This window comes from Heptranchias perlo, chromosome 25 (assembly GCF_035084215.1).
Source record: "Heptranchias perlo isolate sHepPer1 chromosome 25, sHepPer1.hap1, whole genome shotgun sequence".
NCBI lineage: Eukaryota > Metazoa > Chordata > Chondrichthyes > Hexanchiformes > Hexanchidae > Heptranchias > Heptranchias perlo.
This window is the reverse complement of record NC_090349.1, coordinates 25,693,831-25,713,086: the sequence shown is the minus strand read 5'-3', so window position 1 is coordinate 25,713,086 and position 19,256 is coordinate 25,693,831. Positions and strand designations below refer to the sequence as shown.

General features: G+C 40.4%; 1 protein-coding gene across 1 annotated transcript in view; it reads left to right on the top strand.

Moving 5' to 3' along the window:
• Positions 1-12,205: 12,205 nt before the first annotated feature.
• The window catches only part of setd1ba (SET domain containing 1B, histone lysine methyltransferase a), a 116,082-nt gene continuing 109,031 nt past the window's right edge, over positions 12,206-19,256 (top strand). Inside the window, exons 1-5 of the mRNA XM_068005800.1 lie at positions 12,206-12,312; positions 12,471-12,625; positions 12,844-12,942; positions 13,142-13,412; positions 13,934-14,055. Coding sequence (XP_067861901.1) covers positions 12,240-12,312; positions 12,471-12,625; positions 12,844-12,942; positions 13,142-13,412; positions 13,934-14,055 — 720 coding nt within the window. The 5' untranslated portion in view covers positions 12,206-12,239. The remainder of the gene's footprint in view (positions 12,313-12,470; positions 12,626-12,843; positions 12,943-13,141; positions 13,413-13,933; positions 14,056-19,256) is intronic.

Below are 19,256 nucleotides of genomic sequence, written 5' to 3'. Positions count from 1 at the left end.
CATTTAATTTTGGATGTGGTCTTGTCACTTATTTCTTCTAAGCTTTCAAACTTAACATTGTACTGTTGGAGCAGACCAAGCTGTCTATTAGCAGAACTTGGAACTGCTTTAAAAGGCCATACAAAATAAATTTGATGTCAAAATCCCAACTGTCTCATGTGCACCAGATTGGAAGCCTAGACTGAAAAAAATTAAATAGTTGATATCCCATGGCATTGCACGTAGGGAGCTCAAGTGTAATCTTCAGGTAAAGCAGGGGACAATTAGACCAGGGCCCATTTAAAAGCGACGGATTTTGTCCTTATTTTTATATTCCCATAATAAGTATACTTTTGCCAAATTTATAAACAGAATGCATCAAATAAAGCAGGATACCTTGGGTGGAATCACTCAGCATTAACCTCACATTGCCCTGATTCAATTGCACCTTAGACGTTTTAACTCTGTTTATTTTATTTATAGGTCAACTCACTGACCACACACTATTTTACTTATATAACTTATATCATGCTCTTTTCTGCTTGAGTCTGTTTCTTCCCTCCATTTGTAATTTTCTTTCTTCTGCTCCTGAAGCATTGACTCTTGTTCAGTGATAGGTCCACAGTCACCAACATTCCTCCAGTACCTTACCCAAGTGGCATTCTTTATTTATGGGCCTAGACATTGGTTGTAGGCAGGCTTTTGAACCTTGGAAAACGTCAAAACAGAGCTTTATCTTGCATACAGACATGCATTGTCTAGCAGTGGTCACTGGATGGTGATCAGGAGCAAAAGCCTATAACTTATTTTGCCCTTTCCTTAACCCAGGGTCGCTGGAGCCAATTTTAGCACCCCAACTGCCACTACAGCGGAGATCAGCTAACTCAGCGCAAACCAGGAATTGAACATAAGGTCTTGGATGAATCGGTTTCAATGTTAATACTATTCAGATATCCTCAATTCATCTTAATGTTGTCAGTCCAAAAATAGAAGATTTTAAATCCAATAAAACATCAGCATCTAAGTAAAATATAGTCAAATACTAAATTCCGCTGGGAAGGATAAAAGATGATTAGGATGGATAAATGCTGAGGTCGCAGGCACTGAGTCTTTTATGCAGTAGTAGGAGACTTTTATGGCAAGAACAATATATCTTACTTATAATGTGCCTTTATTTGATTCTTAATTGGATTATTTAACTAAGTCCTTTACCATATGCCAAAAGTGCATACTTTTTTGCTAGGGTCCACATGGCAAAGAGAATGGGTGTTGGGACCTATACATTTTCAGCATTACATCAACAACTTTCATTTATACCTTTAACATAGTAAAGCGTCCCAAGACGCTTCACAGGAGTAATTTTCGAACAAAATTTGACACTGAGCCACATAAGGAGACACTAGGACAGTTGACCAAAAGCTTGGTCAAAGAAGTAATTTTAAGAAGCGTCTTAAAGGAGGAGAGAGAGGTACAGGTGGAGGGAATTCTAGGCAGCTGAAGGCATGGCTGCCAATGGTGGAGCAATTAAAATAGGGGATGTGCAAGAGGCTAGAATTGGAGGAGCGCAGAGATCTCGGAGGGTTGTAGGGCTGGAGGGGGTTACAGAGATAGGGAGGCCCTGGAGGGATTTGAAAATCAGGAAGAGAATTTTAAAATTGAGGTGTTCCCGGACCAGGAGCCAATATAGGTCAGTGAGCATAGGGGCGAGGGGTGAATGGGACTTGGTGCAAGGATACATGCAGCAGAGTTTTGGATGAGCTCAAATTTATGGGATGCCGGCTAGAAAAGCATTGGAATAGTCAAGTCTAGAGGTAACAAAGGCATGTATGGGGGTTTCAGCAGCAGATGAGCTGAGGCAGGGGTGGAGATGGGCAATGTTACGGAAGTAGAAGTAGGCGGTCTTGGTGATGGAGCGGATATGTGGTTGGAAGTTCATATCAGGGTCAAATAGGACGCCAAGGTTGCGAATGGTCTGGTTCAGCCTCAGATACTGACCAGGGAGAGGGATGGAATTGGTGGCAAGGGAACGGAGTTTGTGGTGGGGACCAAAGACATTGGCTTGGTTTTCTCAATATTTAGTTGGAGGAAATTTTTGCTCATCCAGTACTGGATGTTGGACAAGCAATGTGACAAATCAGAGATAGTGGAGGGGCCAAGGAAGGTGGTGGTGAGGTAGAGCTGGGTGTCATCAGTGTACATGTGGAACCTGACATTGTACTTTCGGATGATGTCGCCGAGGGGCAGCATGTAGATGAGAAATAGGAGGGGCCCAATGATGGATCCTTGGGACACTCTACAGGTAACAGTGCAGGAATGGGAAGAGAAGCCATTGCAGAGGATTCTCTGGTTACGACTGGATAGATAAGAATGGAACTAAAGCGAGTGCAGTCCCACCCAGCTCGACGACTGAGGAGAGGCGTTGGAGGATGATGGTGTAGTCAACCATGTTAAAGGCTGCAGGCAGGTTGAGAAGGATGAGGAGGGATAGTTTATCATGGTCACAGTCACATAGGATGTCATTTGTGACTTTGATTGGAGGGATTCAAACATGGAGTTGCAGGAAAGATAGGCACGGATCTGGGAAGCAACAACATATTCAAGAAATTGAGAGGAAAGGGAGATTGCAGATGGGGCGGTAGTTTGCAAAGACAGAGTGGAGTCAAGGGTGTTTTTTTTAAAAAGGAGGGGAGTGATGACAGCAAATTTGAAGGGGAGGGAACCGTTAACATTACCAAATAATCCTTTATGTACCATGGGATGGTCAGCCCAACAATAGAATTACATTTTAATGAACAATTTATTATACTTTCTCGCATTGAAGCTGTGTAAACAGAAAATGCAAGTAAACAAAGGAAAAGTCAGGGATGAGAATAGGCCACCTATCCCATCAGCTCATCATTAGATGGCACATCAAATTGTAGCAGAAAGTTTGAAATTAACCCCAAAGGTATGCATCAGACCCTGTTGAAACATTGACAGTCTCAATGTGGACTCATACCAGTAATACATGGTAATTCACTGCCAGAAACAGGAAGCAATAAAGAAAAATGTTTCATTAATGCCATTAATGGCACTGCATTAGTCCTCCAGTAGCCAATTATGGCCTAGTCATCTCCTCAAAGAAACAGGGTTGCTTTTTTCACTGTTCCTTCACTTAATTATTCTTTGAAAATTCCTGACAGAAATGACAGGGAAGCTCCTCTGAAAGGCTAAATATTGTATTGGCTATAAGGTAGTGATCATTTGAGCAGATCTCTTCTTGCATTTCTGGCACTCTTTCTGTGTGTGGTTGTATCAGAAAACTGTCCTGAGAACGTAACCTACAGCATTAGCCAACATATACCTCAGGAAGGCAACAAGATAAAAAATGTCATGTAAAACAAAACCTCTGATTTTGAGCAAATATGCAGGACTACTCAGCTTAATTTTGACCCATGATTTTTGATCTAAAGTTTCCAGGTCTCAGTACGGTAAATCCCAACTTGCCCCGGATAGATTGTTGATCAGTGCCAACCGTTTGAATAGCAGAAACCCTCAGATAATGAAGCAGTCCATGCCCGCATGCAGCAAGACCTGGACAACATCCAGGCTTGGGCTGATAAGTGGCAAGTAACATTCGTGCCAGACAATGACCATCTCCAAACAAGAGAGAGTCTAACCACCTCCCCTTGACATTCAACGGCATTACCATTGCTGAATCCCCCACCATCAACATCCTGGGGGTCACCATTGACTAGAAACTAAACTGGACCAGCCATATAAATACTGTGGCTACAAGAGCAGGTCAGAGGCTGGGTATTCTGCAGCGAGTGACTCACCTCCTGACTCCCCAAAGCCTTTCCATCATCTACAAGGCACAGGTCAGGAGTGTGATGGAATACTCTCCACTTGCCTGGATGAGTGCAGCTCTAACAACACTCAAGAATCTCAACACCATCCAGGACAAAGCAGCCCACTTGATTGGCACCCCATCCACCAGCCTAAACATTCACTCCCTTCACCACTGGCGCACTGTGGCTGCAGTGTGTACCATCCACAGATTGCACTGCAGCAACTCGCCAAGGCTTCTTCGACAGCACCTCCCAAACCCGCGACCTCTACCGCCTAGAAGGACAAGGGCAGCAGGCACATGGGAACAATACCACCTGCACGTTCCCCTCCAAGTCACACACCATCCTGACTTGGAAATATATCGCCGTTCCTTCATCGTCGCTGGGTCAAAATAATGGAACTCCCTTCCTAACAGCACTGTGGGAGAACCTTCATCACACGGACTGCAGTGATTCAAGAAGGCGGCTCACCCCCACCTTCTCAGGGGCAATTAGGGATGGGCAATAAATGCTGGCCTTGCCAGCGACGCCCACATCCCATGAATGAATAAAAAAAAAAGAAAAGTCAGACACTTCAGTTGCTAACTCAAAGCAGATACTCAGGAGGAATCACTCCACCACTATTAGTTGCCATAATAACCCTAAATACCATCTGATAAAATATCATTTAGGATACCTCCCTTGATCAAAAAGGTAGATATTGGAGCCTGAAGTGAAACCTTTCACTAGCAACTTATTCTGCTGTTAATGGTCAGGAGTCATGCAACTTAAATCCTGAAGATCCAATGACCAGGTATTTTACAGTGCCTTGGATTATACCAGTTATACAAGGATCTGGGAAAATCCTAATTTTTGTGAATGGTTCCAGTGCTCCCATTTGGCTGCTAATGTCTTCTGCCATCACTGTCCAATCAGCCCCTCTCCCACTCGATATATTTTTTGCTTTTGCACTCGTTTTTTCCCCTATCACTCCTGAAGGCTTCCAGTACTTAACCAATTGACCAGTCTTCATATTTAAGCCCATATGTTGAGTGTCAGCTGACTATTTGACCATGGATAACACAACAGCTGAGCTGTTCCATCAGTACCACACTATATGGTGAATTTACTCATAGAGCCAAATGAGAGCACTGGAACCATTCACAAAAATTAGGATTTTCCCAGATCCTTGTATAACTGGTAGAATCCAAGGCACTGTAAAATACCTGGTCATTGGATCTTCAGGATTTAAGTTGCATGAATCCTGACCATTAACAGCAGGATAAGTTGCTAGTGAAAGGTTTCACTTCAGGCTCCAATATCTAACACATCCAACATCTACACATGCACAGGGTCACCAAATAGCATCCAAAAATGGAAACCCTGGCTGACTCATCCCTCCTTAACCCAAAAGCATTGAGGTCAATTGTATTGTTTCTACTATTTCCTGAGCTGAGATCACCTAACTCAAGGTGGATCAGTACCACACTATATGGTGAATTTACTCATTGAGCCAACAGGTGAGCTGCTCCCTCTCAAAATATCAGTCAAGGTATGCTACAGGTTGGCATGGTTAGATTCATGTCCCATTACATTTGAAACTGCTCTGCTTCCTATAGTGAGAGATGATGGTACAAGTCCACCTGCCAGGAGCATTCCCCGAGTCTTGTGTTATGTAGTTGAAGACGCTATGACCAAAGGACAAAATCTATAATGGTTCTGCTGAACATTTTTCACAGTTCATGTGTATGTGGTACAAAAACATCTAACATCACACATTGGTGAAAACCAAATGACAATCTGACCTATATAATCTTCTTGTGATTAGATTATGTACATAAAAATGTAGAAAAATATGTATTTATTATGTAGAAACAGCAGCTTATTATCTGAAATAATTACTTACTTCTAGTCAGTGGTATTTTTCATATAGTCAATAAAAATATATAGGTAAGGGACACTTATCTAGTCATTTCTTCCTTTTATATGTGAATATTTTATTGAAAACACTTTGCAAAATGGTGAAAACTGGTGAAATTATCATAGTGTATTGCTATGTAACAGGAGCTGTTACAGTGTTTCAATTGCATAAAAAAAATACTATTTCATGTTTGATTTGCAAGTAATGCTACTTGTAGAAAACATCACCAATAAAGTTAAAACAACTGTATCGTACAAGTGCTGTGTAATATAGTTTATATCTCATGGTTGTGAATGTCCTCACAACTTCAATCATGAAGTGAAATATAAACTGGTATGACATGCTCCCTCATGGAACATTGTTTCAATATCATCCTGGATACAAAAGTTGCTATGGTTCAAATAAGCATTTTGTTTAGCAGAATTCGATACATTTTCTACTGCAGATGATAGCATTTCTCCCTTCAAAAAGCAGATCTTCAAATTGAAATCTCATCAAATTCTTATAATTAAGGGCACAATTTTAGTTAATGAACCCAAGGTCTTTAAGAATTGCTTCATTAATTCAGTAAAAAGGTCACTGTATATTTCAATGACATTGTCATCTTTGCCATAAACTGATCTGGAGCGTAGCTTGGGGAAGGGATACAATCATGCTGCCTTTCAAATTTAAGTAGAAAGTTTTGCTTTTTAAAAAAAAAGTAAAAGTAAAATAGGCTCTCCAATGGCTGGGTAAGATTACCCAGCAAACAGTTGAGCCATAGAGGCCAGGAGGTTCCCATGTTCAATCCACAGATCTTGCTTGGTTAGCTGATCTCAACTGGGATGGTAGTAGGGGCACCACAGTTGGCCTCAAAAGTCCTGGGAGAGTGGTGGGCAGGGGGGAGGGCGAACCTGCCTGCTTACCATTCAGTTGGAATTGTGCATGGATGGCCATTGGGCAAGAACAGCATCAGCTCACACTCAAGCTCACGTGAGATACCCTACCATTGTTAAATAGCCCACTGATACTTATGGTCAAGGCTCACACTGGACAAATGGCCATTTGCAGAAAAAAAATCAGAAGCCTGTCAGTTGCCATAGAATAGTACCTTACAAAGGAGTTGACACCTTCAAGAGGAGGTTATAGATCATTAACACAATCAGGCAACACCACCATAGCATAATGGATGCAAAAATAATTATGTGAAGCAGGATTGTGTAATTGTCCCAACCCTTTCTTTTTTATTACATAGCTATGCTGGATGATGCCACAGCAGATTGTAACAGGGACATCTACTTATAATTCCAAAAGACAGCAGCCCTTTCAATCGCAGTAGATAGAAACAAAAAGTTAAGATAAGATCATGTGTTATTTATGAACTTTTAGTTCCCATTGACTGTGCTATACTTACCCATTCTAAAGCCAATCTTTAGTATATTATCAGTTTGCTGGGTTTTTGTGTGTTAAGGATTGGCCATCAGTTTGAAAAAGACAAAGTTATGCACCAGAATAGAATCTGCAATGGATCCAAGATAATAAGGGAACACAAAGCTAAATACTGTGGCTAGTTATATATGTATGTCTGAGCAGCATACTCAACTGCAAAACACAATTAGACACGGGAAATCAACAGCTACATTAAAAAGGCCAATGTGGTACATGCATCATTATGTTTGAAACCAATACAGCCTGAAGCTGAAGACAAACCTTCCAGCATGTAGTGCATTTGTATTCACTACACTCTTATAAGTCTGCAAAACTTTCACTCTTTATCACTAGCATTTGAAGCAGCTAGAAATATTACCCCAACTGCATATACATGATCTCATTACAAACAATTCACTGCGCTAAGTGACTAAACACTGAAGTACTGCAGTTGCCAACATGACAAGCACTAACATCATGGTTATGTAGACAAGCTCCAGTGAGCTGACCATGTTGTCTGCATGTCAGATGAACAACTTCCTAAAGCTATATTCACTACCAGCTGATGGTAGGAAAAAAGGGCAGTGCATTAGAGGAAACATTTCAGTGATGAGAAATGTTATATTCATCCTGAAACCTGGGAAGATTTAGTCAAATATTCCAGAATCTGGTGTGAAATGTGGTGCCACACACTTCTAAGGCAATAGAATATTAGCAGTGGAAGACATCACAAGTGACCCAACAATTGGCAATGGCATGCAACAAACATGGCTGTCAGCGTCCTTCACTCATTGGTCTATGGAGCAAGTTTAACATTGGTATTTATGATTATGGTTATGCGTCATGACCATATTCACTTCACAAAAACATTTATATTATAATAACTGAGTTAACTGATCTCAGCTGGGACATCAGTGGCCTCAGCATCTCTGGGATGGGGGTGAAACTGGAGTAAAAGAAGAACATCAAGTCCCACACAATGGTAGGAGGGACACTGGAGCTCCATCTACATGCATTCCCCACCCACATAATGTCATGCTCATTGGCCTTCAATAAAGCTGGATCAAGCCAATTGTTATTCTTGACAATAAATTTGAAGACAATTATCTCATTGGCACTCAAACTTTTTGGGGGCCTGGCCCTACCACAATATCTTAGCACTAGCAAGGGGTTTGAGAAACTAAGTCTGCAAAAAATTGTTTCATCCTTCACTCCTTTCTCTCTGTCTGACACACACTTCTGTTTCTCTCACACTCTACTTCACTTTCTCCCCTGCACTTCTGTTTCTCACTCTCTCCATCCTCACTTTTCTTTGTTACTTTCAGTTTTCCGCCTCTTCCAACTGATAACCGGAGCAGGAAATTTGAGGGGAAAACTTTTTCAAAAGCGCCGGGAGTAGGAAATTGACGATCTGGTTGTTGTTCGGGATTATCCTGCCCTTCTCAAGCACTGGTTGCGGCAAAGATGAAGAAAAATAAAAAGAAACAACTACTGGTTTTGATTATTATCCAGTGCCCCAAGCTGAAGAAAGTGCATGTGGATATTTGGTGAGGAAATAATCAGGCTCAACTAACCTAACACTCACTGTCTATTCTCATAGATGAATAACTGCTTGAAAGAGAACTGCCAGAGTCTGTGGATGGTTCCCCAGTATGAGTCATTGCATTGGGAGGGGGAAGAAGGGGTAACAAGATTGAAAAACAACACCCCACCCCCACTAAAAAAACTCTTTTGTTTTGAAGAGATACAAACAGGAAGTGCTGAGGACACCAGGAACAGCCTTGGGAGAGTCCCTGAGTACCAGAGCTCGAGAAAGTAATCATTATCTATCACATAACTGTTGAATCCATATTCCCACATTGGTGAGCACTCTTTCAGCCACTACTCCCCTGCCTTCTGAAAACCCTTCCCCAAGTCCCTCCTGGAATTGAATCAGACAAGAGAGAGAGAGAGAGAGTCACTTGACAATTACACAATGCTCGTCATGATGTACTTTGGCTTCCGGGGTACTGGGCCACACAATATTGGCTCAGGAACGAACTTTGGACGGTGATGCTGGAGGCGGAGCAGTGAAATTACTGTGCGATTCAGCTGCTGTGGCGATTACACTAGAGGTTCCCCGGCCAAATTTACGCCGCTACCGCTAGAACAATAGTCTATTTCAGTCCTCTTACATGGTGAAACTCAGCAATTCCGATTAGTCAATTCCCCTCGTGATGCAACTGTTTAAACAAAAAGATTCCCCTTTCTCAGAACAAAAAGGATCTTTCCAATAGTGTATTTTTTGAAAACACTGGCGGGTGAATATTTTGGGGTCGAGTGTTTATTAGCTTTTACTTTCACAGATGGGGAACTAACCATTTTTTAAAAAATTCTGAAACAGAAACACATTTCACTGCTCGCACTTGAGTCACCGCGGCCTACTCTTGCCAGGCAAAAAGTATCACACGATAGCAACAGAATTATCCAGCAACTTGTTTAATCTTTCTAAGGTCTCAACGACACGAGTCATCAGCTCCATTTTGTTTCGGCAAATACATTTCTTTACCACAGTACAGCACTCTCTCTACATGACAAAAAAGGCAGTGCCTTAGGGCCGTTTGTAATCCGAAACTATTTCAGGAGGCTATAACCGCCCACAACCCGAACAATATAAGCACTAAATATACAGTAATGCGAGAGGGATAAAAGCCATCATTTTCTTGCATCAGATTGTCATGACGTGTAGCTCTCTGTCTAATGGCAATAATAAAAACCAACGAGCATTTCCATTAGAATGAATCTGCATTTTAAAAATCGGTTAATTTAGAGCATTATTTTCCCCCCAAAAGAAATTCAGTTTCTTATGAGCTCATTTTAATCTTTACAAAATTACTAAGGAACGAGGCCATATATTGGAGTATTATTATATAGACTTTTTAGAAAAAAACCACATCAATCCTTTGTAGTCTAGATTCTTGAACGCTCCCAGCAAGCGTAAAATAAAAGTAAAAAGCTTCTGGGAATGAAGTGCACCGGCTTTTGTAAAAACGTAATTGAAGTGCATCAACCAGCAAAAATTCAAACCAAGAACACAAATGCGAATTACAAGATAGTACTGTTTGTAAGCGATGCAGAATGGCTCATTAGGAACAGATAATAAAGCTCCAAATTTATTCTTAATCTAATTAAAACCTGTACTATCCACACCAATGGAAATGTTCCAAACACGGCACTTCGCTGGATCCAGGTTATATAATAAAAGTGGTACAGACCTTAGTTTTAATCCAGGTTTAAAATAATGTCATACATACGGCAGTTTGCGAGAACACCACCTGTCACAGATATATTTTGAGACGAACCTCAGAGATACATGTTTTCTAAAAATACATCTGCATACTGAAAATAGCTTGCATGCCATATAGGAAAGTGTTAAAAGGGCAACGTCAGTCCTGGGTAAAGAATTAATTTTAATTTTCAAAAAGCAATAAGCAAGGCAGAGGTCACACTTTGAAACGTGAAGTCTGGCGGTTTTCCTTATCGCAAATCCCCACCACAGAACTAAATATTTCTGATTCAAACCCAATTATTAAGGATTTTTCATTCTGAAGTGAAACTTGTATAATTACTTAAATAAAATATCAAAGTTTTAGGAAAGATTAGGTCAAAAACCGAAACATCAGTAAATTGGACTTTGCCTTTTAAGAGATTGACAATTATCTGCGGTTTCAGAATCTCTGTACTGAAACGACTAAACCAAAGGGTTCAAAGACATTAATTAAAAGAAACAATTCTGGCAGTGATTATTAACATTTTCAGTTAAGGACAACGCCTATCTGCTATAGTAAAATTAAAAAGCGCTTCATCAATTGTGTAAAATTAGGAAGTCTTAACATTTAAGGCATATACTGTATATTGAAAAGTTAAAAATCATCTACTTGTGAGATTTTAGCGTCGAATCCTCTAAAATGCAAAACGAATCTAAAAATTAAGATTCACAAATATGTATCTACAATTTTAAAAAGACTATGTTGCCTCTGCCATTTTTAAAAATCCGCTTTTAGAATAGTTATATAAAAGAACACATTTTTAAAAAAAAATCCAATCTTTGCTTAATTTTCCTTTACAAAGATTTCATATCAATGTAACTGTAGACAACGCGGGTGTGCCGTGACCTAGTTTCGACCCCAAGATACATTCCAAAAAAATAATAAAAATAAAAATAATCTTCAGTCTTTAGTGCTTCGAAATAGTGTATCCAATTCGTCATCAGTTCTTCAAATGTGGCCAAAGATTACAGAATCTAAATTAGATCCCTTTTTAAAAAAAAAACAGTGCTTTGAAACTGTGAAGAGAGATCTTGCCATTTGTAACAAAGGAGAGCGCCGTCCTTGCTAGTACTGTTGCAACGCGCTCACAAAGCCCAGTCTGAGCCTCTCCTCTGCTCAAGGATCTTTCACTTCAGCTTCAAAAACCACAAGCCTCATGCAAGCCCCTTTCTGATTGGCTCCCCTTACCAACCACCTTTAACAAGCAAAATCGGCCAGCCATTCAAACCACTCGGAAGTTAACGATTGTGTGACAGACCGGGCGAAATTCCTGAGCCATTACTTGGTATAGGTGTCAAAAAAAATATCGGAAAACGCTCCGCTGGGAGCCAGGGCAATGGCGAAATGGAAGTTAATGCTCAATTGGAGTCCTCAAACTTGAACCACCTATACCCATCTTGTTTGGAGACCCAATTTTACGCTACGTAAACGTAACATGGATTCCCAATCCTGATTCAAAATTACCGTAAGTGAACCCAAAGCAGTATAAATCGAGGACTGGACTAAAAACGCACGCACTCGAACTTTTGCAGTGTTGCACCCATGCAGGTTTTTATTAGTTATTTAGGTCAGACGAGGCGGTAGGAATCTGGTGACGGGAGAACTGAAACGTTGAATGTGCTGAGAGAATGGAAGGCTAGTTAGTCTCCCCAGACTAGGCGGGTGGATTGTGGGATACGTACACTGAGCAGAAGCACACAATATGTGTTGGCTCGCAAAAAGGAGGCAGGAGCCGTACAATGTAATCTAATCAGCGAAATGTAATTGTTTTCCAGATCACGCCGTTTGGTCCAAAACGTACAGAAATCGACGACAATGTCTTTCAAAGAACTGAAACCTGGAGAGAAACCTAGGCATCACGAAGATCATGGCAAGAAACAGAGTTCAAGTGAGATTGTTTTTTCCCGTCTCTTTTCTCTAATGGTCCAGCGAGCTTAGATTCCCCATTTAATGTGCAACGTATTCGTGGGGGAAGAAAAAAAAATCTGCAGAACTGGGGCATTTGTCAGCTTTGTCTGAAACCTTCTTGTGTTTCACCATTTGCAGGTTTGATCAATGGGATGGAGCACAGCCACGCAGGAGGGAGTTCAGCAGAGAGAAAAAGTCACCATTGGCGAAGTTATAAGTTGATTATTGACCCAGCGTTGAAGAAGGGACAACACAAACTCTACCGCTACGATGGCCAACATTTTAGTCTCCCTGTGAGTGATACTGTGGCAGTATAGCCATTAATTCGATGTCTGCTGTGTTTATCACAGGATGCTGCCATTGTTACAATGTTGTAAGCGAGTAAAGTTACATTGTGGGTCGTCCTGTCAGGTGCTCTTAAACTGACAGTCCAATTACTCGGTAACGCGTTCGCCAGTTTGCTGCACATTCTTAGCCCTTTTTTAAAAAATGCCAATCATTATCATTACAGAATCCCGGTATCCCACCGGTTGATACCGTCAGAGACCCTCGAGTTGGACGCATGTGGACCAAAAGCAAAGAACTAGATTTGCCTGTTCCAAAATTTAAGGTAAGGGGGAAAAATCTGAATGGTTTCTCCACTCCAACTCCTTAGTAGAATTTCCTGACAACCCCAACACGCAGTGTGTTACTCAAACGTTTTACCCTGCAACTTCAAAACGTAAATAAATATTGAAGTGTCCAAAATGACCTTTTTTGATTAGAAATGGAGAGTAAGTTTGATCGAATGTACCCCCTGGTGTCAACAGATCGACGAACATTACGTAGGACCCGTACCTCCCAAGCAGGTAACGTTTGCAAAGCTGAACGATAACATACGAGAGGCGTTTCTGTTAGACATGTGCAAGAAGTATGGCGAGGTGGAAGAAGTGGAGATACTTTACAACCCCAAGAACAAGAAGCATCTGGGAATCGCGAAAGTGTTGTTCGCCACAGTGAAGGGAGCGAAGGATACAGTCCTGCACCTCCACAACACTTCCGTAATGGGAAACATCATCCATGTGGAGCTGGATACCAAAGGTGCATAAAAGTAACTTTAATCAATTGCGTTCAGTCAGACTGTGTATCCCAAAATTATTTAAAGCCTCGCTCGTTTCATTATCAGGGACTGTAATGTAAATATGTAATATTGACTAGTTTTAATGTCGGTTGCAAGTCACGTGTACACATAAATGCAAGTTGTTTAATGTTGCTAGGAAACAGACATAGGGACTGCTGTAATTTGTAAAATCCACCCCCCCCCCACCCCAACCCGCGTATTTTGAGGATCTTGCTGCTGAACATTAATACGTTAATGAATGACCGAAAGCTGTGGAATCGTGCTGCTATGATTTGGTATCGTTCAAACTAAGTTTGTACAGTCGCGTCGGTTTTTATACATACAACAATCACGTGGAATTCTGATCAATATGTTGCTTCCACCTTGAGGGGTAGCGCTTGTTTCCGTTGATCGGCGAGTTACTGTGAAGATCTGTGTAATTTAAGACTCTTGTGTTCTGGCTGTGAGCTCCGTTAGTGATCATGCTCCTGCCATCCTCTAGGTGAACATCGGATGAGATACTACGAGCTGCTGGTCAGTGGTCACTTTACCCCTCAGACCCTCCCCGTCGGTTCCGATGCTTTTTTGGACACCTCTCCCTTAATAAACAGTGAATTTGGACAGGTATGGACAGTTTTATTACATTTAAAGATACTGTAGTATCCGTTTGACAAATGGTGTATTGAGGCAATGTGTTTGAGTGACCCTTCCATTTTGCATTTGTTTACCGGTGAATGGCGAGCAATTAGACTGGCTGCAGGAGGGCAGGGAGTTAATTTAAAAGACCTTATCGACGACCGTTACCAATGAGAATTTGTATATTTAGAGCTGGGTCTGCTGACTAATGTGGGATCATATGAAGCTCTGCACACGCCGAGTTTAGCGATGCTTGCTGTTAAAAGTCTACTTAGTTGAAGTTGCGAGGCTTTCGAGCTCTTTAAACATCGTGCGGGACAGAAAAATAGACGTTGTTGCAGGATCCCGCATATCACCTATTACTGCCATTGTAATTTTAAAAAAAACATGCAATCTGGGAAATAAAGTTGATCTGAAACAATAAAAAAATCGATAATATGGGAATTATTTCAATAATCCTCTTAAGGTGGAACATTTCCAGGTTCTTATTATTCAGTTTATAGTAAGATCCTAAATGTAAAATTATTGGATACATAAAATCATTTGTAAACATTTTTATGCAACAGTCCCATGTACGTTTTAGGGTAAGGTGTTTCCATTTCTTGTCAGGCTGTTGCATTGAGTGCCTAGGTGGTAGAGAAGTGATCCATCTCAGGGTACAAACCTTTTGTGGATCCTATAATGCCTGGTAAATTGCACCTCTTATCTATGGTTATTAAATAGTACTCTTGATACCATGAAGACGTCCAGAGTTCCCCAGTCCATTAAAAGGCTGGCATTGAGTCGACTATTCAGTCTTTGCCACCCTGTAAAGCTGTTTGGATATAGTGGCAGTTGTGGAGAGCTCCATAGCCCAATCTCTGCCATGCCACAAAGTTGTCCCCCAATTGGATATAGGATCTGCACACAAATTCACTGTGATAAAGAAGGATGTAGAAGCCAAATAGACGCAGGGAATGAGACAACAAGGGGAAAAATAAATATAGTCTTTTTCAAGTCCCATTTTTTTGACCTGTCAAGTCTGAATAATTAGTGAAAATAATCGAGCTTTTCACTTGGTGTCACAGAACTGCCACTGTAACATTTTACAATTTAGTTGTGGTTTTACTGAACAAATTTTTAAAAAAAAAAATAGAAAACTTTTTTTTTGCTTTTCATAAACCATCAACTTAAAATTTGTATAAATCCGATCCAACCTGATGAAGGTTATTAAATGACGTTAGCACAATAAGGAATAGGAGAAAAATATATTTTTCAATCTTTTAAAAATGAATTAGTCTTGAATAATTTGGAGTCTGCTCCAGTTTCCCCACAATGCTCCAACCAGTATTTTGTTTATACTTAGGGGAAAATTTATTTATTTATTTAAAAATTTATTGTGACTTAAAACACTTATCCCTGAGCCGACCATTTTACTATATCTCCCCGGCCTTTAGGTCTACCTTATGGGATACACTAGTCACCAACACATAAGGTTAGTCAGGAAATCTGCTCCCAGGCTCCTGCCAGTACCATTGTTTAACTAGCTGCTTGGAAATGGTGTGAGAGAGGTGGCCGGTGGTAATTCATGTTGTGGGGAAATGTCTAGATAGGGACCTCCAATGACCAGGTGTGGAACCTCAGCCACTTCTTTTCCTATTGCAGCCAATTAATAGGAACTCAGTGGGGGAGTCCTGGGTGCCACCCAGTATTCTATCACTTTGGTATGCTGTGTGCCAATCCAGCAATGCGTTGGGCCAATGTAACCATTTAGGTTACATTTTAATTAAATTGAAGTGTTGTTTGCCAGAGGAGTTAACTTCATCATAGGTTGAGGAAACTGTTGTTGACAATGTCAGAGGTATTGAATGGATGTTGTTCATTCTTTTCAGAATAAGCAAAAGGTTATAAGTGGGTTTGTGCTTCTACACCTGTGATCTAAAATTTTGCTATGATACTCCAATGTGGTGCCTAATGATCAAATGGTCAACAGAGGCAGACCAAATCTCAGAAACTGACTCCTTCTATAACTCATCTCTCAGAAATGTCACCATTTATTTTTATTCAATGGATCCATTTTTTTGCTGTAGGTACTGGTAATAACTCTTTCTCTACTGGAGTATGTCACAGTTTTTCTCTTGTGAAAATTGAATATTATTAAAGAATAGTAAAAAAAAACTTCCCAGAAAATCCTATACTGCACACCATTTGCAGCCCTTCATTACAAGTTACAGCTATGAGCAAAGCATAGGTAGTTCAAAGTTTTGATGTGGGATATGTGAATAAAACCTCAAGGCCATTCTGACACTCTGTCATTATCCACCGCTCTCAGGAAAAACGTCCTTACGACTCCAGTATAGTAAAGGAACAGATCAATAAAGCAGAAAAAAGTTATTTAGCACACAATGTAAAATAACATCATATTTCTACTTTTATAGTTTGAAGGGATACTGAAATTAGTGAGCCATTCAAAGTTACAGTGATGTTACATTCAAACCATTGGTGCAGGATGTTCTATTTTTAAGCAATATGATAGGTTTAAATACACACCTGGTGCGATTGAGACATACAGACCAGAAAGGACCCTGGCTTGAGCCCTAATATTTGTTGAGTTAGCTGATCTCGGGCAGATTGGTTCTGAGGGTGCTATGATTGGCTTTAACATCACAGGGCTAGGAAGGGGGGAAATTGGCCATTCCTGATTTGTTATTCAATAACTCCTATTGGTAAGTGTGCATGTGGATATCAGGTGACAAAAATTGTAGGCTTGGTTATGATGTTCTCCAGATTGAATAGGCTGCCAATACTCAATGATGGCTCATGCATTTTAAATGGCCACTTGGGCAAGGTACCAGCGGGCTGTTGGGAATCATGGAACTTTACCTCATCCTGAGTGCCAGCCTTTAGGAAAGCAGAAAAGAAAGCTGAATAAATTTGAAAACATAAGACAAGGTTTTCAGAATAAAATAAATAGAAATTCAGTCAGTGTGGGGGTTATGTAAATTTGCTATATCATTAAATCATGTATTTTGTATTAAGTTTCATTCCATTGTGGAGCTTTTATTCCAATTTCATGAATCATTTAAAATGAGCTATATGAACATAAGAAATAGGAGCAGGAGTAGGCCATATGGTCCCTTGAGCCTGCTTCGCCATTCAGTAAGATTATGACTGATCTTCAACCTGAACTACACTTTCCCGCCCTATCCCCATATCCATTGGTTCACTTAGTGTTCAAAAATCTATCAATCTCAGTCTTGAATATCTTCAATGACTGAGCACTCACAGGTAGAGAATTCCAAATAGTCACAACCCTCTGAGTGAAGAAACTTTTCCTCATCTCAGTCCTAAATGACCAACCCCTTATCTTGAGATTATGGCCCCTGGTTCTAGACTCTCCAGCTAGGAGTAACAGCCTCTCAGCATCTACCCTGTAAAGCGCTCTCAGAATTTTATATGTTTTGATGAGATCACCTCTCATTCTTCTAAACTCCAGAGAATATAGGCCCATTCTACTCAATCTTTTCTCATGGGACAACCCTTTCATCCCATATGAATATAAATTTGTAATGTTTAGAGTGGTTTGCTGTTGAAAGGTGCTATTAAGGGTTATTGGGGCAAACACTTCAAATTCCTCTTCTTTATGGTTAAAATGTATGTTCTTAAAGTCCACTCTAAGAGTTCAGTATTTGTAACAATCTAGCTTTAAAAAAAATTCTTAATATTCACTGCATTCATGGCAATAAATGCATACACACTGCCAGAATACTACTTATTAGGATATAGTTGTATTTTACCTGTGCAGACAAAATGTTTGGTTTTAAAAAAAGAATTGCCAGTATTTTGCAGAGTATGGATAATGGAAAAAATATTCCAGTGAGGGTTAATATTGTATTTTTTTAAAAAGAGGCAAGATTAGTAAAATATAAGTGGCCAAAAATGTACTTTAATTTTGTAGTATTTAACTAGTACAGAGTAACAGTACTATATCACCATTTTAAAAATCCATTAAGTTTTTTGTTTTGTTCCTCTTGTATAATCCTGCTCTGCTGCCTACTACCAGGTAGGCAGATAGCTTACCACTAGTGTGTTGCCAGTGCCACTTTGTACTGTGCATGGGGATGTCTATGGGAATGATTTCTCCTACAAATTATTTTCTCCAATTCTCTTTGGTGAAATCTGTGGTGCCTCACCGCAACCTCCTGGCTGGGATTGCTAACTACCCATATGGGGAATCGAAGGGGCAAACTGATGTCCTGTCACTGTCTGCACAGTGTGATATTGTTCAAACACACTGTGTGGTGCCCCCTTTTTATAATATGGGTTTTGTTGTATTAAAATCTATGAGCGCCATCAGTGAACCAATTAATAGTGTAATACATAAACAGCCTTTAAGAGAAACCTGATCAGAATGAAATAGTTACAGAGATTCAGTCAAACTGAATCTCACTTACAAATTATGGATTTGTAAAATGCAATCCTTAAAAGGGAATACTGCTACTTTGAGCAAAGTTCCATTCCTCTTCCCAGGCATCAACACTAACCAGTAACTCTGTAAAGCAATCCCCTCTCCCCAACAGTATAATTTCTTGTGTTACCCTTTTTAATTTCTACATTGCAGTCCATATTTTGGCATTTATGGTCAGTATAAATTTCTAGTATTATAGTTGCTCCTACATTAATGAAATGATTAAAAAAACCCATATGGCTCAGTTGGTGTGTGCACTGACCAGTGTGAAACTGATTGATGGAGTAGGAGGGTCGTCTGTCTTTGCTGGCGAGGCAGTAGGGAAGCTTTTAATTGGTCACAGCATTCCTGGACTAGGGAGGGAAAAAAAACAACCAGTATTCCTGCTCCTGATCAGTTTGCAGAGACCCATACTGGAAAATATGTGCGTGGGGACAGGATCAAATCTAGCTGTGATGCCTCCCAGGATCAAATAGCCTGCCAACACTCACTATTGGCTCGCACATTGAAAAAATACCACTTGGGTGAGATAGTGGAACTGTACTCCACCATGTGTCAGTAATGATGTGGAGATGCCGGTGATGGACTGGGGTTAACAATTGTAAACAATTTTACAACACCAAGTTATAGTCCAACGATTTTATTTTTAATCCCACAAGCTTTCGGGGGCTTTCCCCTTCCTCAGGCGGTGTGGAAAAAAAAACACCGCCTGAGGAAGGGGAAAGCCCCCGAAAGCTTGTGG